At 32.0% G+C, this 18,729-nt stretch overlaps 1 protein-coding gene across 1 annotated transcript; it reads left to right on the top strand.

Annotated features, from left to right (window-relative positions):
- The first annotated feature begins 5,373 nt into the window (after positions 1-5,373).
- LOC105640186 (uncharacterized) lies at positions 5,374-6,426 on the top strand. Its single transcript, XM_012224432.2, has one exon. The coding sequence runs from the start codon at positions 5,530-5,532 to the stop codon at positions 6,283-6,285; it is 756 nt and encodes a 251-aa protein (XP_012079822.2). The 5' UTR covers positions 5,374-5,529; the 3' UTR covers positions 6,286-6,426.
- Positions 6,427-18,729: the final 12,303 nt, after the last annotated feature.

Raw genomic sequence — 18,729 nt, forward strand, 5'->3', positions numbered from 1 at the left:
TAGAAACTCACATCAAGTCACACAAGGAGAAGGTCGTTTGATAGCCTATTACACCATAGCTTTTCACCTAAGCTATTACACAAAAATTTTTCATTTAAAGACCTCTAGTCTACAATAGATTACAAAATCTATATAGACAGAGAGAAATGCAATTATAAGCATAAGAAGAATAGAAAAAGATTTAGAAAATAGATTTAAAGATCAGAACTGTTTTTCAAAAAATATTGTTATTAAATTTTCTTCTCTCTTAAAAATATTTCTTGAAGCAAATAGATGAAAAGAAATAAAGGGATTTTAAAAGAGAGCTTTAAGAGATTTAAATCTTTTATTCAATGGACTCTTACTTTTATAAAAATCTCAACGTTTTCCAAAGAAGAAAAACATCTTTTATAAGAGGAATGAAGATCACGTTTTTAGAAAGCGTTGATCTTTAGCTTTAAAGAGTATTTGGACTTTCCAAAGATAAAAAGATATAAGAATCTTTTGTAAATACTCAATTATTTGTTACCAAAGATGTTTAAGCCAAAATCTTTTTCATTTATGTAAGTAGAATAAAGAAAAGATTTAACTTTCTTTTTTTAAGGTAATTTTCGAAAATGAAATATATGTGAATCTTTTACAAATATAATGAGTTGAGCTTATCTTTAACACCAAATTACCTAAGCTATTTTGATTGGTTTACCCTTCACATTATTTGCCCTTTTTAGGGGTTGTATTTATCTGATGTGAGATTAACTACATACCCCAACATTTAATTACTTAAATTAAAAAATTATCTAGGTTTCAGTTAAAGTCTATAATTCAAACGTATATATAGATAAATATTATTTTTAATTTAATTACTTAAAAGTAAAATACAATTTAATTATTATTATTATAAAAATATGATATATATATATATATATATAAAGAAGCCGACACATAATAATAATTAGCTTACTTTAATTATTATACAATATTTACTTATTGAAATAAACATTAATATTATAGTAAATATTCAAAGTATCACTTGAAAAAAAGAAGTTAGCTTATTTTTAGCTCTTAATATATAATAAAGTTATAGAATAAAGAAAACAAAAAAAAAATTCAAATATAGTACAGAGATAAAACTAATATAATAATTATCCATAAATAAATTAAAGAAAAACAGCAAAAATCCAATGGTAAAATTAACTAATGTCACGGATTGCTTATTTGGTTATAAGCATGAGCAAATAAACAATCATGATCATATGCTCATGAACATGAAAGATACACTAACTTTGACAAGTAAAAATTAGCGTCAAGGTAAACATAAATACTTCAGTACCTGCAATAGAAGTGATTGCATTAGCAATTATGTCCTCTAGAGCTCTAACCATGATACTACACGCTCAAATGCAGCAATTTTGCATAATCTACCAACTGTACAAGTTTTCCAGTGCTTATTTGATCGTAAGCCATATCTGTCCCATCATATCCATTCAATACACTCTGCAACACTCACAACACATAGTTAACTTGCTATCCAATCGTTAGCAAATTTAATTGCTTGTATGACAATTATATGTAAGGGGTACACCAGCATAAAGAACATATCCAAAACAAATGCATATTCCTTATCTTTGGCCTACCCTTCTCAATTCCTTAGCTCAACAATAGGTTTTGCCACTGCTTCATAAACTCTCTTTTGAGAGGCAGATCCCTTCTTGTTCATCTTCCTAATATAACATGGTCGAGATTCTATATGAAAAGACAGACTTACATGCAGAGAAATGAGAAATTCAATGGAAGGAAAAACACCCAATGCAATAATCATAATCAAACAATTAAAAAAACATGGAAAAAATAAAGATACCATAACTTCAAGAAAGCCATGGCGTCAAAAAATGGAGTGCAATGAAGTTCTTCCCCAAGAAAGTTTGAATAAATCGTTGTGCAATAAGCAATATAAGTTTGATCTGCCTCACTCTTAGCCCCTAAATACATGCACATATCTAAATAATCGATTAAGAGTCGTAACTTGTTATGTGATCATATCTGATAGTTAATATATAAAAGTACAATGTTACTGTAAGTACAATGGAAGATGTGGTATTGACGCCAAATAAATTCCGAGGATGATGTCATGGACGATTTCGCTAGCAGTGAAGGGTTTGCTTCTGTCACGACCCTGTTCCAAGGGTCGGACCAGCACTACGGCTTGGGTGGACTTAATGCATCCTAGGCCCGTAGTAACCTATATTCTAATCATAGTCATGGCTTCAGGCCCATTAACTATGTTCCACAGACATATTAAAGTACAATTCACATAATTAATATATGTAACCATATTATTCAATTACAACTCAATTGGAGTACAATTGCGAAAATCCTTAATTTGCAGTCCTTTTCATTTACATGCTTAATACAACTATTAATAATTTTCTATATTTAAATTTCAACTCGGTTTGATCTATAGGGTTCTTCTTTTCTCCTATTACTTGAAAAAAAAAAATAAGGAGGCAGGGGTGAGCGCCAAACTCAATTAATAGGGTTAAATAATCCTCTCACTCCACACAATCACACAAATACATAAATAAATCAATCTATTCATTCGATTAGTTATATGATCATGCAATCTATCACACAAATGATAAACCAACAGCAATCACAAATATTAACACCTTCACATAATCACATCACATGAAAATTGGTCAGAGGCGTCACCAAAACCCTTGACAAGCCGTTCTCACACATGTCCCGCCCTCTCATTACGTGTGCATTAGGGAGCCGATCCCCATACATTGTCGATCGGTCTCAACCTCACTTGACCAACCCTCCAATTTTTTTATACTATGTTTTCTTTTCCACACCAACAAGAGGTCACCCTATTATTTTCCATATCATATATCACCAGATGCATACGGGGGCGTCGATCTCCCCATACATGGCCGACGGTATCATAGATCGCCCTCGTAAACCCCACAGTGACCCGTTTTATCACAACTCCACACAAGCAAAGCAAACATGAAGCACATCGCAACTATTCAAATCATTAATAGCAATAAATAATGCAACACAAAATAACAATTTAATAAGTAATGCATGTCTAGCATTTAGTCGTGTATGTATGGACGCACATACAGGTTGATGATGCGAATTATCTAATACTACTCACTGTTATACAGTTTAGATAGAAGCTATGTTCCTTTTTTGATACCCTGCTATTTGAAATTTAATTCCTAAACCCGTAAGAATATCTAAAGAAAGAACCAAACTAAGTTTACTATTCATGAATTTTAACTGTCCTTTCTAAATTCTAATTTTTAATATTATTATATCCATTTTTTTTCCCCAATCATCTAATCCAAATTTTCTAGATTAAGGTAATTCCTTATTTCTGTTTCCTACACTTAAGTTACCTATTCTAATCTATATATGTTATACACACTATTCAAACCCTATTATAATTCTTTAACCAAACAATATTCTGGAAACCTTAATTAATGAAAATAAAATAAATAATAATAATATAATTAATCCAAGACGAAAATTCAGTAGCAACTTCCCTATAAATTGGATTATTCGCACTTTATACATCACAAATATTAATATTATATACACAGCTCATCCATAGGGTAAAACCATCCAATCTAAAGCCTATCCTCCATCATTATAATAACATCTACCATATTTAATTAATTATTTACTTAAAATCAGCTTAATCAATTAATAGTTTTAAATTTAAAATTTATAACGAAAATAAGAAACTAGGTCTTAAAACGTAACATTGAAAATCGGACTACAATTTTTCAATCCGCACGAGGAAGATGATTTTTCCTTTTGGGTCCTTGTTGGAGCGTCAGGTGTCGTGCACGGTGGCCAAAAAATTGAGTTTGCCCAGAATTTTGCAGCTATCACACCGTTCGAGTCGCAATTCGATGAGGAGCCCATTTATGATGTCATTTCATGGAGTGGGTGAGCCGTTTGTTTGGAATGAGCCTCGAAGCCACTCACCGCTACCATTCATTGTGGTTTTGCCATCCATGGCTTGTCGCCGGAATTGAAGGAGGGGAAATGTTCACGTGGAGAAATTAAGTCGATCGAGACTCACTTCAAAGCCTCCAGTCGCCGGAATCGTCTAATCTTGCTAGAAATCTTGACTACATAACTAAGGGGAGAAGGAGATGCCATCTGCGCCATTGGAGATCCGATCGAGGAGAGGAAAGGTTGAGAGCAAGTTCACTTGCAACAAGGGAGTCAGCGGCAACAAGGTAGTCAGCGGCCACCGGAATCGACTGAGTGGTGGCCGGAAAAGACGTAAATGGTGGAGTGATGGGGTTGGGTTCTGTCGCGCGATCGGGAGAGGGAGGGGATGAGTTTTTTTTGCTTTTCTCTTTCCTCCTTGATTGGTTTACAACTGATTTGGTTTAATTCAAAGGGTTTGGTTCAATTATTGGAGGCTTCTAGGTTTGATGGTTTGATTTATTTATTTATTTGTTTTAATTAGATTCTAGAACATTTCTTCAATTTATTCAACAACAATTGTATTATAATATAATACAATAATTATTCAAGTTTAGGATAATCAATCTAAGTAATAATAATAATTAATTTAATATTTAACGTCCAATAGTAATCTTTGAGTTTAGAAATTTCACGGTTAGAAGTTGCGATGATATGCTTTGGGTTTAGGCCCAAGTTGTAAATTTAGATTCGGATTAAAATTGTTTGGTATTTATTATACATGCAATCGAAAATTTAAATTTTTAATTTAATTAAAATTTAAAAGTTTTGAAAATACAATTACGAGATGTTTCAAATTCTCAAGCTATGGATTTTCTTCGGTTCCCTTTTGTATCAATTTAATAAAACCACCATCCAAAATACTTGTTCAGTTGATTTATCACGGTGATTTCAATTTATAATAAATAACCGATAGAGAAAAAATGATTAGTCTAAAAAAAATCGTAAAAAACCAAAAAAAAAAGATAGGATACGGTTGTTAATTTAAGGATAATTTTTTAAATTTAAAATTCAATAGACTGTTTTATTGTAAATAATTTGTAAAAATTATTTTATAACTATTTAAATATTAAATCCAATCAAGTAAAATTAAATTAAATTTAAAGAAAATTCAAAATTTTGTAAAAAAATAAAAATAAAAATATCAATGGAGAGAACTTCTTATAACTTATTTTTACTTCAGGATTATATATATATATATATATATATATATATATATATATATATATATATATATGGATAGAATTTTCTTTATATATATATGGATAGAATTTTCTTAAAAAAAATTATGGTTACAAATCTTTAAAGTGGGCCGATATTTCCTTAATGAATGAGAAAGCAAATATATTTTCGAGTTGGCAGAATATAAATCAATTAATATAGTAGCAAGACACGTGTTGAAATATTATTGGTCATACAGCGTATACCAACCTTCTTGGAAATAGGCTAAGGTCGGTCGCTTAGCATGCATATCGTAAAGAACTTCTTAGCTAAGAATCTTTCAAATTAGAAATTTGAAACCTTCTTTATTTACATCGTTTCATGGCCTCGGCCTCTCTACATATAAAGCAAGAATCTTTTTGTCCTTTACTGTCCTTTCCTGTCTTGTTTTCAATGGCTGTTATCTATAATGATGCCTACGACATAAGTGATCTTCCAGACCTCGACTTAGATGACTATACGACAGGACTTTGTATACCTCAAGATCCAATAGAGGAACTGGAATGGTTTCCTAGCTTCTCTAGTGACCTAATTTCTTTAAACGATTTGCGTTTGACGCCAGAACATGAACCATTGGCCTTGATTGATTTTGAAGCCTCGGAAAAACAGGTAAAAGAATTATCTCCGACGACTCCAGAGCAAAACGTTGAAAAACCAGAAGACAAGAAGCCGATTTCAAAGCCTGGAATGGAAAACTTCAATGGATATGGAGGATTTTCAAAGCGTGGCCTTGGGAAGTTTAATGGATACAGAGCCTTCCCGAGGAAAAAACAGCGGAGCAGACGTGTCCTGAAGCAGCGGCGGCACCGTGGTTGGTCGTCGATGGAATTGGCGGAAAGCGATGATGGGGTTTTTAGGGTAGAGAAGAGAAGATGCAGTCATTGCCAAACTGATAAAACGCCGCAATGGAGGATTGGGCCATTAGGGCCCAAAACGCTGTGTAACGCTTGTGGGGTAAGGTATAGGTCAGGGAGGCTAGTGGCAGAGTACAGACCTGCTTGCAGCCCTACCTTCAACAGTCTCCAACACTCTAATTTTCATAAGAAAATATTGAAAAGGAAGGGAATTTTGGCATAGGATTGGGTTTGGTGGATAATGATTAGAATTTATAACTTATATATATTTCTTATTCTTAATTAGTTTATTTATTTATTTATTTATTTATTACTATAGATTTGACATAGGACAGTGTAAATTATTACTCATAAATTTAATTTTTATTGTGGGATTTGTTTATAACAATTTACAGTTTTATTGAACTTGTTTTGTATTATTTATTTTAATTCAAGCTGTTGTCTAATTGTTTTAACTTTATTTTTTAATTAAACTTTATCACTAAGTTTTACTCAAATGTGTAGATTAGGCCAAAAGTAATTAACTATCAGAGTTAGGACTCGAGCTTAATTAGGTTCTTGACTTTCAACTTTCACCAATTCCCAATTTTAAAAGTTCAAAATCAAATTTTAAATAATCAAATTCTCATTAATTAATAACAAACTATTTTTTGAATCTGCCTCTATTTTTGAAACTTAGGATAAAGATATGTAGTGCTGATAAAAGAAAAAAAATTTTAAATATCACATTGTGAGAGAGGGGTAGGAGTAGGATTTGTTGAAGTTTGAAAATTGAAATTATGATTTGTTAAGATAGTTTTTTTATTCACAAATGTAAGTTGTTTTGAGATGTTAAAAAGTAGTAATTTGTTTTTTCAATTTAACTTTCATTTATATTAAATGCAATAAGAATAATTTAATCAAATTAATCAAAATTTTGTTATAATTTAAGAGATTTAATTATTTACTTAATTATATTTGTAAACAGAAGCGGTACAATTTATCGAGATTCTCGGGACGAATCACCTGTATGTATTCATTTATAAATTTTTTTTTTTTTTTTTTTTTTTTTTGGTTGATTCCAATATACCTAAAGAAATGCGTAAAATCCTATCTTCAACTATATTCCATAGCAATTAATGTAGCAAAAACAAAAATTTTGGCAAACTAGAGAGAGAAAAAAAACTTATATTCCTTCAATTCTTTTTATATAGAAAAAGTTTGTATTTTTGGTGTTCTCTTTATATAACGAATTTTGCGTAATTTGATAATTTTGAAAATCATACCGATGTGAAAAGTCTATCATACCTTATCTTAGTCATTTATGAAGCTTTTAATACAGTAAATTTTCATATTTTCACATAATTTTCCTAAATAAGGACGAAAAATGAATTTCCTTCTATAGGTCAGAGCATAAACTTCATTTTTTGCAAACTTTTGTATTCCCTTCATTCCAACAAAACATTTAAAACCTCATTGAAAATTGAATCGTAATTAAAATTTAAGGCATACATTAATATTAGAGGGATAAATGAGATATTAGGATTAAATTAGGGGGAAAAAAAGAGTATAAAAAATTAGTTAAATTACTTTCTTAATCTTGGTGAAAAATTAGCTATTACTATATGAAAAAAAAAAAAACAGAGGAAGTATTTATTGTACAACCATTGCTTACTATTCAATACAACATAAAAGCACAAAAGCAACAACTTGCATTTTTTCTCGTGTTTCATTCACTTCAAAATGAAAAATTTAGAAAGATGAAAAATTTACAAAATTTAGAAGGATTAATCAGAAGAAGAAAATTTAGTAGCCATAGAAGAGAATGGAATTGAAAAAATGTAGCAAAATGAAAGGTTTGGTGATTGCAATTTGCATATCTTAGTGTAAAGTAAAAGGGCAAATAAAAATAAAGAAAGATGGAGAAGCCAATCAGTCATTTGTATCTAAGGTATAGTGCCAAAACTTCTCAGGTTCAAAACATATCAGCCTCCTGCATTTGCATTCTTATATTCCTATCAGATGTCTTATGTATGTAGTCATGATTAGACATGTCCTTGCTTAATATTTGTCATAAAATAAATGCAAATGTATGTGATTATACAAAATAAATGTAAGATCATATGATAAGGTGTTCCGGATCCAAAGTATTTGGTTTATATAATAATTTTAAAGTCCACTTGCATGAATTTATAAAAATATAATTGTTTTCGGTTGGCATGTTCTCAATATAGCAAGGTGCTATTCCCAAACTGGGTACAACGTGAAGGTCGTCCTCCCATGCTAAGACATGACCTCTCCCCTTTTATTGATGACCTTCCACCATCCATAACATCTTGCTTCCTTAAAGCACCTGCTATGATAATGAGCTCATTTTCAGTAGAGAAGTTAATTTTCCTGAAATTTATTTATCTATGTAATATTGTGTTGCCTCATAGCTTCTGTTATGACAATGAGCTCGTTCTAAATATAAAAATTCATTTTTTGAAATTTATTTTCCTTCATCAATTCGTCTTGGCATACAACAATTAGCTCAATCTCAATATAGAAATTTATTTTCCTAAAATTTGTTTCCTTAAGTAATACATCTTGGAAAATAGGATATAGCACTTGCCCTTTCGGCTTCAATTTTAACTATCATTTGGCTTGAAGGGTGACGAAGTATTGAAGTTGTTGGTTTTTATTCCAAACTTTCTTTGTGAATCTAAAAAATTTTAAAAAATATTAAGATAAATAGATAATTTCTAATTCAACTATAAGAAATTTGGTTATTGCCGACGGAAAGTTCCATCGGTAAAATATAAAAATCCATCGGTAATTGGATTTGCCGATAAAATATAGATGGAAAATATTTCATTGGTAAAACCCTTGTCCGTAAAATATTGCTGACCGAAAATTTATGCCATCGGTAATTACCAATGGAAATTCCATCGATAAATTTATTAATTCTATAGGTAATTTAGTGGTGGGATATATTTATAATTTGGTTGATAATTGGTTTGTAAAATATATGGTCGGTATTCTGTTAGCAATTTTCATCAGTAAATTGTTGCTGGGCTGTCAATATTCTAAAATATTTTCAAAAATAAAAATTTTTAAATTATATTATTTTTGAATTTTTTATTATTTCATAAATAATAATCAAATCAATTAAATTAACTACATCTTAATAATTATTAAATTTGATTAATAATTAAGGTAGTTAAAGAAAATTAATTATAAACACAAAAAAAAAAAGAAAAAGAAAAAAGAAAAAAGATGAAAAAAAGAAAAAAGTAGAAAAGAGGAGAAGAAAAAAGAAGATGAAAGAAAAGTAGAAAAATAAAAATAGAGGAGAAGAAGAAAAATGAAGATGAAGGAAAAAAAAAAAGAAGGTGAAGGAGAAGAAAGAGAAAAATATAACTAGAAAAATAAGAAGAGGAAAAAAGTAAAAGAATGGAGGAAAAGGAGAAGAGAAGGAAAAATAAGAACATGAAGGAGAAGAAGAAAAAAAGCAAAAGGAGTAGAAAAAGAATAAGAAGAAGGAAAAAAAAAAAAAAGAAAAGTGAACAAGAAGAATAAGAAAAAGAAGAAGAAAGAAAAACAAAGAAGAAGAAGAACGTAAAAAAGAAGAAGTAGAAATAGATTTTTGGAAAAAATGAAGGAGGGAGAAAAATATATGAATTTATATTATAGATGTGGCAATTACCGATGAAAATTTCATCGCTAAATTGAAAATTTTTGTTGCTAACTTATTCATTTTGCTGCCTATTTATGGTGTAAAAAAAATTCAAATTTTTTTGATACAATTTTCGTCGTTAATTTCTAAAATCCGTCCATAAATTTGGCAATTTACCGCCCATTTATACTGCCTGAATTTTTAACCTTTTTTTTTTATTTCATCGCTAATTGGTTAGTAATCCGTCGATAAATAGCTATGGATTAGCAACGGAATGTGTTTTGTCGCTAATATGTGAATAATTGGTTGGTGATCCGTCGATAAATTATTAAAGATAATCACGAATATTTTGTGATTTTTTTACCTACGGAATTGAAAATCCATCGATAATTCCATCGTTATTCTGTCAGTAATCCGTCGGTAAAAATAAAGAATCAGCGCGAATATTTGGCACTCTTAATTGCCAATGAATTTAAATCCATCGGTAATTCATCGCTAATTACCAATAAAATAAGTTCCATTCATAATTGCTGAATTTCTTGTAATATGTGAAATAACTGAGTTTTTTTTATGTAAAAGGAATTTTATTTTAAATATATAGTGTTACAGACTTTAGGCTATGTTTTTTAGGTTTTATTCTTTTGAATTTTTTTTTATTGGGTTGGAAACTATATTTCATGTTATAAACTATATCAATTCTTTGGGTTGATTCTTCAAACACTCGGAATGCATTCATGAAACTACAATACCAATAAATGATTAGGTATCAATTAAACAAATAAACAAAGACAATGTCAAAAAAAAAAAAAAAAAAAAAACAAATACAAGTAAAAAGGAATCAAAGTTACATTATTTCACAATTTTAGAGTTGATGAATCAGCGGACAAGTTTAGATATGACATAGCGAGGATGGCAAACAACATCGAGATGCCAATCGGTGCAGAGTGAAGTAGAAAGGTGATGGATTTGAGGTGTTAGAGTTTGAAATAGTGATGGCAAAGGTTCTGTAACGCCCTATTTTTCTTGTGTTTCAATAGTAGTTTATTGGTCTGTGAATAGTACCATCGATCTGGGAGTCGATATTATTTTTTGTCCGGAAAATTTACTATATATGTTTTATATTTTATATAACATTTTTGGAGCATGTATACATAGTTTTTATGGGTAGGAAGTAAGTAATGAATATTTTTGGAGAGTTTAGATAATTAGTGAATAGTAAATTACGGTGTTATATTAAGTAAGGAAATTTGAGAAATTATTTTTATGGAGTAAATTAGAAAATTTTATGGAGATAAATAATATTTGGAAAGAATTTAATTAGAAAATATTTGTAGCCATTAGATTAGATTACTAGTGACCTAATCCTAGCCATCCAATTTGGGGAAAAAACCAAAATACCCTTGTTGCTTTATATAAGTCAACCATCAATTATTGAACAACTATTTTTCTTTTTTCTTCTTTTCCTTACACGTCTTCTTCTTCTTCTTCTTCTTCTTCTTCTTCTTCTCCTCCTTCATTTTTTTCAATTCTTACTTACTAAACACATCAAATTCACCCCATCCAACTTGATTTAAGTAATTAATCTTAGAGAGTGAAGCTAGAGAAGTGATCTTTGGTGACTAATTTTAAGGAATTTGGAGATTTTCCTACTTGGGTCAAGTAAGTGATTTTATAATAATCTCATTATTTTTGGGTTTAGAGTTTTCTTTTAGCATATACATGCTTAATCATGCTCCAATTTCTTCTTTTATTTGTTTTCTTTGTTTGATTTTGAGTTTCTTCCATGTAGAGGGTGGAGAGCCTTCTAACAAAGATAAAGGCAAAACCAAAGCTTAAGGAGCTTTGATTAAAACTTTCTAAATCTTGTTTTGAAGGTTAGTATTCATAAACACACTTACCTTACTCTAATTTTTTATTTTGTGCCTTTATGCTATCACGTGTATATTTTGGGATTTTACATGAAATGATTAATTTGTTGAATTTTGGTTGTAATAACATGCTCTTGGGTGATATTCGATGAGTAATTATTAAGTGGTAGACATTTCTACCTTGTATCTTTGTTATTCATGTTCTTTTTATAGTTAAAGAAAGCTGAATTTGGGAAAAACGTGTTATTAAGTGAGATTAAGGACCATTTTTTGATTCTTTCTAGTTTCTATTTGTGTCTGAGTCCTTCATAAAAGTTGTAGGTCTACTTCTCAGCTTTCCAAACCATTCTCTTGAGTCCAATTTGGATATATATAGCTCAACTTATGGCTGAAAAACCCAAACTGACTCTGTTATGTCGGGCCACATGCATCACTGAATTGAGTGTCAATTTTGACCACTATAATGACAAGATTAGGTTCTAAGTTCTTCATCAAAGTATTTTCCCTGTGTCTTGAGACTTCCCTCATTCTGGATTGGTTTAATTTGAGTGTTTGATTAAGTAGGAATTCAATAAATATTGGACTTGGTTCTGCTGAATCAGGTCTGGTCTATTAGTCTGTGTTCTTAGCTTTTTTTTTGCTATCTTACAAATTGATCTGGACTATGGTCCCTTCATAAAATATGTAGAATTTTATCTTATCTTTCTAATGAATCTAATTTCATTCAATTTGGAGACCCATAACTCAAGTTATGTTTTGAAAACACAGCAAAGGTCAAGGTTACTTTTATGCTGGAAATTTTCTATGTTAAGTCATTTTGTTTAATTATGAGAATTTCCAGCATAAAAGTAACCTTGACCTTTGCTGTGTTTTCCAAATATAACTTGAGTTATGGGATTCCAAATTGAATTAAGTTAGATTTATTAGAAATTTAAGACAAAATTATATAAATTTTATGAAGGGACCATAGCCCAGATTAATTTGTAAGATAGCAAACAAAAGCTAGGAACACAGACCAACAGACCAGACCTGATTCAGCAGAACCAAGTCCAATGTTTATTGAATTCCTACTTAACCAAACACTCAAATTAAACCAATCCAGAATGAGGGAAGTCTCAAGACATAGGGAAAATACTTTTATGAAGAACTTAGCACCTAATCTTGTCATTATAGTGGTCAAAATTGGCACTCAATTCAGTGATGCATGTGGCCCGACATAACAGAGTCAGTTTGAGTTTTTCAGCCATAAGTTGAGCTATATATATCCAAATTGGACACAGGAGGATGGGTTGGAAAGCTAAGAACTATAACTACAACTTTTGTGAAGGACTTAGACACAAATGGAAACTAAAAAGAATCAAAAAATGGTCTTTAATCTCACTCAATAACACATTTTTCCCAAATTCAGCTTTCTTTAAACATGAAAAGAACATGAACAACAAAGATACAAGGTAGAAATGTCTACCACATAATAATTACTCATCGAATATCACCCAAGAGCATGTTATTACAACCAAAATTCAAGAAATCAATCATTTCATATAAAATCTCAAAATATACACATGATAGCATAAAGGCATAAAATCAAAAATTAGAGTAAGGTAAGTGTGTTTATGAACACTAACCTTCAAAACAAGATTTAGAAAGCTTTAATCAAAGCTCATTAAGCTTTGATTTTGCCCTTATCTTTATTAGAAGGCTCTCCATCCTCTACATGGAAGAAACTCAAAATCAAACAAAGAAAACAAATAAAAGAAGAAATTGGAGCACGATTAAGCATGTATATGCTAAAAGCAAACTCTAAACCCAAAAATAATGAGATTATCATAAAATCACTTACTTGACCCAAGTAGGAAAATCTCCAAATTTCTCGAAATTAGTCACCAAAGATCACTTCTCTAGCTTCACTCTCTAAGATTAATTACTTAAATCAAGTTGGATGGGTGAATTTGATGTGTTTAGTAAGTAAGAATTGAAGAAAATGAAGGAGGAGGAGAAGAAGAAGAAGAAGACGTGTAAGGACAAGAAGAAGAAAGAAAAATGGTTGCTCAATAATTGATGGTTGACTTATATAAAGTAACAAGGGTATTTTGATTTTTTCCCCAAATTGGATGACTAGGATTAGGTCACTAGTAATCTAATCTAATGGCTACAAATATTCTCCAATTAAATTCTTTCCAAATATTATTTATCTCCACAAAATTCTCTAATTTACTCCATAAAAATAATTCCTCAAATTTTCTTAATTAATATAACACTGTAATTCACTATTCACTAATTATCTAAATTTTCCAAAAATATTCATTACTTACTTCCTACCCATAAAAACCATGCATACATGCTCCAAAAATTTTATGTAAAATATAAAACATATATAGTAATTTTTCTGGGTCAAAAATAATACCGACTCCTGGAATCGGTGGTACTATTCACATACCGGTAAACTACTATTGAAACACAGGAAAAATAGGGCGTTACAGCTCTCCCCCCCCCTTAAAGAATTTTGTCCTCGAAATTCACCTGAATTAAACAACTGAGGATGATGTTGTCTCATAATATCTTCACTTTCCCATGTAGCTTCCTCGGTCTTATAGTTTCTCCAAAGAACCTTTACCAAAGGAATTCTCTTATTCCGTAGTTCCTTAATTTCTCTAGCAAGTATCCTCACTGGTTCTTCCTCATAAGTTAAATCTTGCTCTATAGTCACAAATTCCACTGATATCACACGTGATAGGTCAGATCGATACCTCCTCATCATAGATACGTGAAAAACATTATGTATCCTATCCAGGTCTGGTGGTAAAGCTAGTCTACAGGTGATAGGTGTTAATTTTATAGTATTTTTAATATAGTTTTTATTAAGATTTTAGTAAGTTTTGTCACTTTGATTTGATTTTAAATTCAATTTTTGTATAATTTTGTTCAAAGCTTCCTTGAATATTAACCCGCTTGATCTAAGAGAAAATTGTAGGAAATTGGCACCGAAAAGGACATTATGAGGCAAGATACTTAGCCTCCAGCACACCCAAGCCGTGCTAGAAAGCACAACCGTGCTAAAAGCTAAGGAAATCAAGGAAGAGTCAGAGGTAAGCACGGCTTGGGTTGTGCCAAAAGGCACGGCCGTGCCTAAAAGGGGATTAAGGCGTGTCAAGTCTAGCACGCCCATGACAATTCCAGGTGGGAAGGACAGAAGCAAGCATGCCTGTGCCTCAAAGATTCATCAGGGTGTGCTTGCCTAGCACACACCGTGCTTCACCAGCCAAACTTCCAGACTTCAGCACTGACAGCGTGTTTTCGCAAGTGTACGAAATCGCAATAAGTAATATAGAGTAAGAGAGTATCATATCCACAGGGATTGTATATCAATTACCAAAATTATGTTAACCTATTATTATTTAAACGATAATAAGAGAGAATTGCTATAAGAAAAATAAAATTTAAAGTAAAAACAAAAAGAGATCAAGCACAAAATTTAGGTGAAAAGAATTCAGGGAGTTAAACTACTAGGGAATTTGATTTCACTTAATTCTATCCAGCTTATTCTATTAGTTCATTAATCAATTTTAATTGTTCAAGTAGGAGAAACAACCCTAGAGTCACTAACAAGCTCTCCCGATGTATTGTTAGATATTCTAATCTAGTATAATTACCTATCTTCCAATAGTAAAATCAAACTTAAATCAGATCCTTGGGTTTTGTGGTTGTTTTGTGAGTTCATAACCTAATAATCATTAACTTATGAAAACCCCCCTTGAGTCAAACCATATAGTTTCCGCATCAAGTTATTATTCTCAAGTAACTTATTATCTTTTTCATATCAATAACCCTTCTCCCGATAGCAATTATTGAAATAACTCAATCCAGGGGAAATTTTCTGCCTGGAAGCTTTAAGCACAATAATAAGTTATAACAAGAGCAATGAAAAATAAATCTAATATCATAAACTGGAATCGAATTAAGTTACATCAAATCCCTAGTATAAAAGTTTAGCTGGACATAGTAATTAAATAAAACTCAGTCATACTTGAATCAATCATCATACTTAAAGACAATAATGCAAAGAAAAACAAGATGAAGAGTTTAGAAATAAAAACTGGATCACAGCTATAATGATGGCTTCCTTGATTCTTGGCACCAAACTTGGATGCTTGAAGTCTTGAGAGAGAGAGAATTATGTAGAGAATAGCATAAAAAACGAGATGGTTGGCAATGAGACGTTCCCCCCTTTATATAGAGCTCCTGAAGGAGAATCTGACTCCTTTTAGGAAATAGAATCCTTATTTAGTGCAAAATCTTCTATAGGAGGTCATGACTGTTTAGGCTTTGGATTTCTTCTTAATTAGGACTCCTTTCTCTCCCAAAATAGGTCTAGGTCTTGTTTAGTATGTTTAGGAAACTCTCTGAGGCGGCCCCATGTGAGGAAAAGATTGATTTGCGTATCTAGTTCACGCTAGTTCTGTCTGCGCAGCACAGGCGTGTCATCATGCACGGGCTGGGTGTGCTTAAGTCTGGAAGTCTGACTGGTGAAGCACGGGGTGTGCTTGCCAAGCACACCCTGATGAATCCTCGAGGCACGGGCGTGCCACCAAGCACAGGCAGAGCGTGCTTGCTTCTGTCACTCCCGCCTAGAATTGTCATGAGCGTGCTCGGCTTGACAAGCCCTAATCTCATTTTGGCACGGCCGTGCCTTTTGGCACCACCCGGGCTGTGCTCTCTTCTGTCTCTTCCTTGATTTCCTTAGCTTCTAGCACGGTTGTGCCTTCTAGCACGGCCTGGGTGTGCTTGAGGCTAAGTGTCTTGCCTTGTAATGTTCTTTTCTGAGCCAATTTCCTACAATTTTCTCTTAGATCAAGCGGGTTAAGAATCAAGGAAGCTTTGAACAAAATTATACTAGAATTGAATTTAAAATCAAATCAAACTAATAAAACTCACTAAAATTCTAATAAAAACTATATTAAAAATACTATAAAATTAACACCTATCAAGCACGCCCCAGCCGTGCATAATGGCACGCCCGTGCTTCGAAGACAGAACTAGCGTGAACTAAAGACGCAAATCAATCTTTTCCTCACATGGGCCCGCCTCGGAGAGTTTCCTAAACGTACTAAACAAGACCTAGACCTATTTTGGAAGAGAAAGGAGTCCCAATTAAGAAAAAATCCAAGGCCTAAACAGTCATGATCTCCTATAGAAGATTTTGCACTAAATAAGGATTCTATTTTCTAAAAGGAGTCAGATTTGCTTTCAGGAGCTCTATATAAAGAGGAGAACTTCTCTTTGCTGGGATCTCGTTTTTTGTGTTATTCTCTACATAATTCTCTCTTTCTCAAAGACTTTAAGCATCCAAGATTTATGCCAAGATTCAAGGAAGCCATCCACATAGCTGTGATTCAGTTTTTATTTCTAAACTCTTCATCTTGTTTTTTCTTTTCATTATTGTCATTAGGTATGATGATTGATTCAAGTATGACTGAGTTTTATTTAATTACTATGTCCAGCTAAACTCTTATACTAGGGATTTGATGTAACTTAATTCGATTCCATTTTATAATATTAGATTTGTTTTTCATTTTTCTTGTTATAATTTATTATTGTGCTTAAAGCTTCCAGGCAGAAATTTTCCCCTGGATTGAGTTATTTCAATAATCACTATCGGGAGAAGGGTTATTGATATGAAAAAGATAATAAATTACTTGAGAATAATAACTTGACGCAGAAGCTATATGGTTTGACTTAAGGGGGGTTTTCATAAGTTAATGATCTTAAGTTATGAACTCACAAAATAACCACAAAACTCAAGGATCTAATTTATGTTTGATTTCACTATCGGAAGATAGGTAATTAGGCTAGATTAGAATAACTAACAATACATCGGGAGAGCTTGTTAGTAACTCTAGGATTGTTTCTCCTATGTGAACAATTAAAATTGATTAATGAACTAATAGAATAAGTTGGATAGAATTAAGTGAAATCAAATTCCCTAGTAGTGTAAATCCCTGATTTCTTGTTACCTAATTTTTGTGCTTGATCTCTTCTTGTTTTTACTTCCAAATTTATTTTCCTTACAGCAATTCTTCCTTATTATCGTTTAAATAATAATAGGTTAACATAATTTTGGTACTTGATATACAATCCCTGTGGATATGATACTCTCTTACTCTATATTACTTGTTGCGATTTCGTACACTTGCGAAAATCACTGTCAATAGGCCAATGGACCCACACGCTCAATGATCTCATATGGACCAATGAACCTAGGACTAAGCTTACCCTTTCTTCCAAATCTCAATATCTTTTTCCACGGAGATACCTTAAGGAAAATCTTATCTCCACTACATACTCTATATCTCTCCTCTTCAAGTCTGCATATTCTAACGATCTGAAGCTGCTTTCAATCTATCTCTGATAATTCTGACCTTTTCCTTTGTATCCTGGATCAAATCCGGACTTAACATCTTGCCCTTACTCAATTCTGACCAACATAGTGGAGTCCTACATCTCCGACCATATAGTGCTTCAAAAGGAGCCATCTAAATACTCGACTGGTAACTGTTATTATAGGCGAATTCCACAAGTCAAATATACCTTTTCTAACTGCCCTCAAACTCAATAACACAAGCTCTCAACATATCTTCCAAAATCTGAATCACTCGCTCTGACTGACCATCTGTCTGAGGATGAAAAGCTGTGCTGAAATGCAGCTTAGTACCCAGGGCTCATGTAGCTTCTTCCAAAATCTAGAAGTAAATCTCGGATCTCTATCTGAAATGATGGAAGAAGGAACCCTGTGTAATCTCACAATCTCATCTATATAAAGCTCTGCATACTGCTCCATGGTGAAATCAGTCCTACCAGGAAGAAAGTGTGCCGACTTAGTTAGTCTGTCAACTATTACCCATACAGCATCTTTCTTTTTAGGAGTTAAAGGCAAGCCAGTCACAAAATCCATAGTAACTTTATCCCATTTCTACTCTAGAATATAAGTAGGGTGTAACAAACCAGAAGGAAACTGATGCTCTGCTTTAACTTGCTGGCACGTCAAACACCTCGGCACATAATCTGTGATATCCCTCTTCATCGTCAGCCACCAATACTGTGATTTCAAATCCTGGTACATCTTATTACTATCAGGATGCATAGAATAAGGACTACTATGAGCTTC

Source organism: Jatropha curcas, chromosome 3 (genome assembly GCF_041381405.1).
Source record: "Jatropha curcas cultivar XTBG-Jc1 chromosome 3, XTBG_Jcur_1.0, whole genome shotgun sequence".
Lineage (NCBI taxonomy): Eukaryota > Viridiplantae > Streptophyta > Magnoliopsida > Malpighiales > Euphorbiaceae > Jatropha > Jatropha curcas.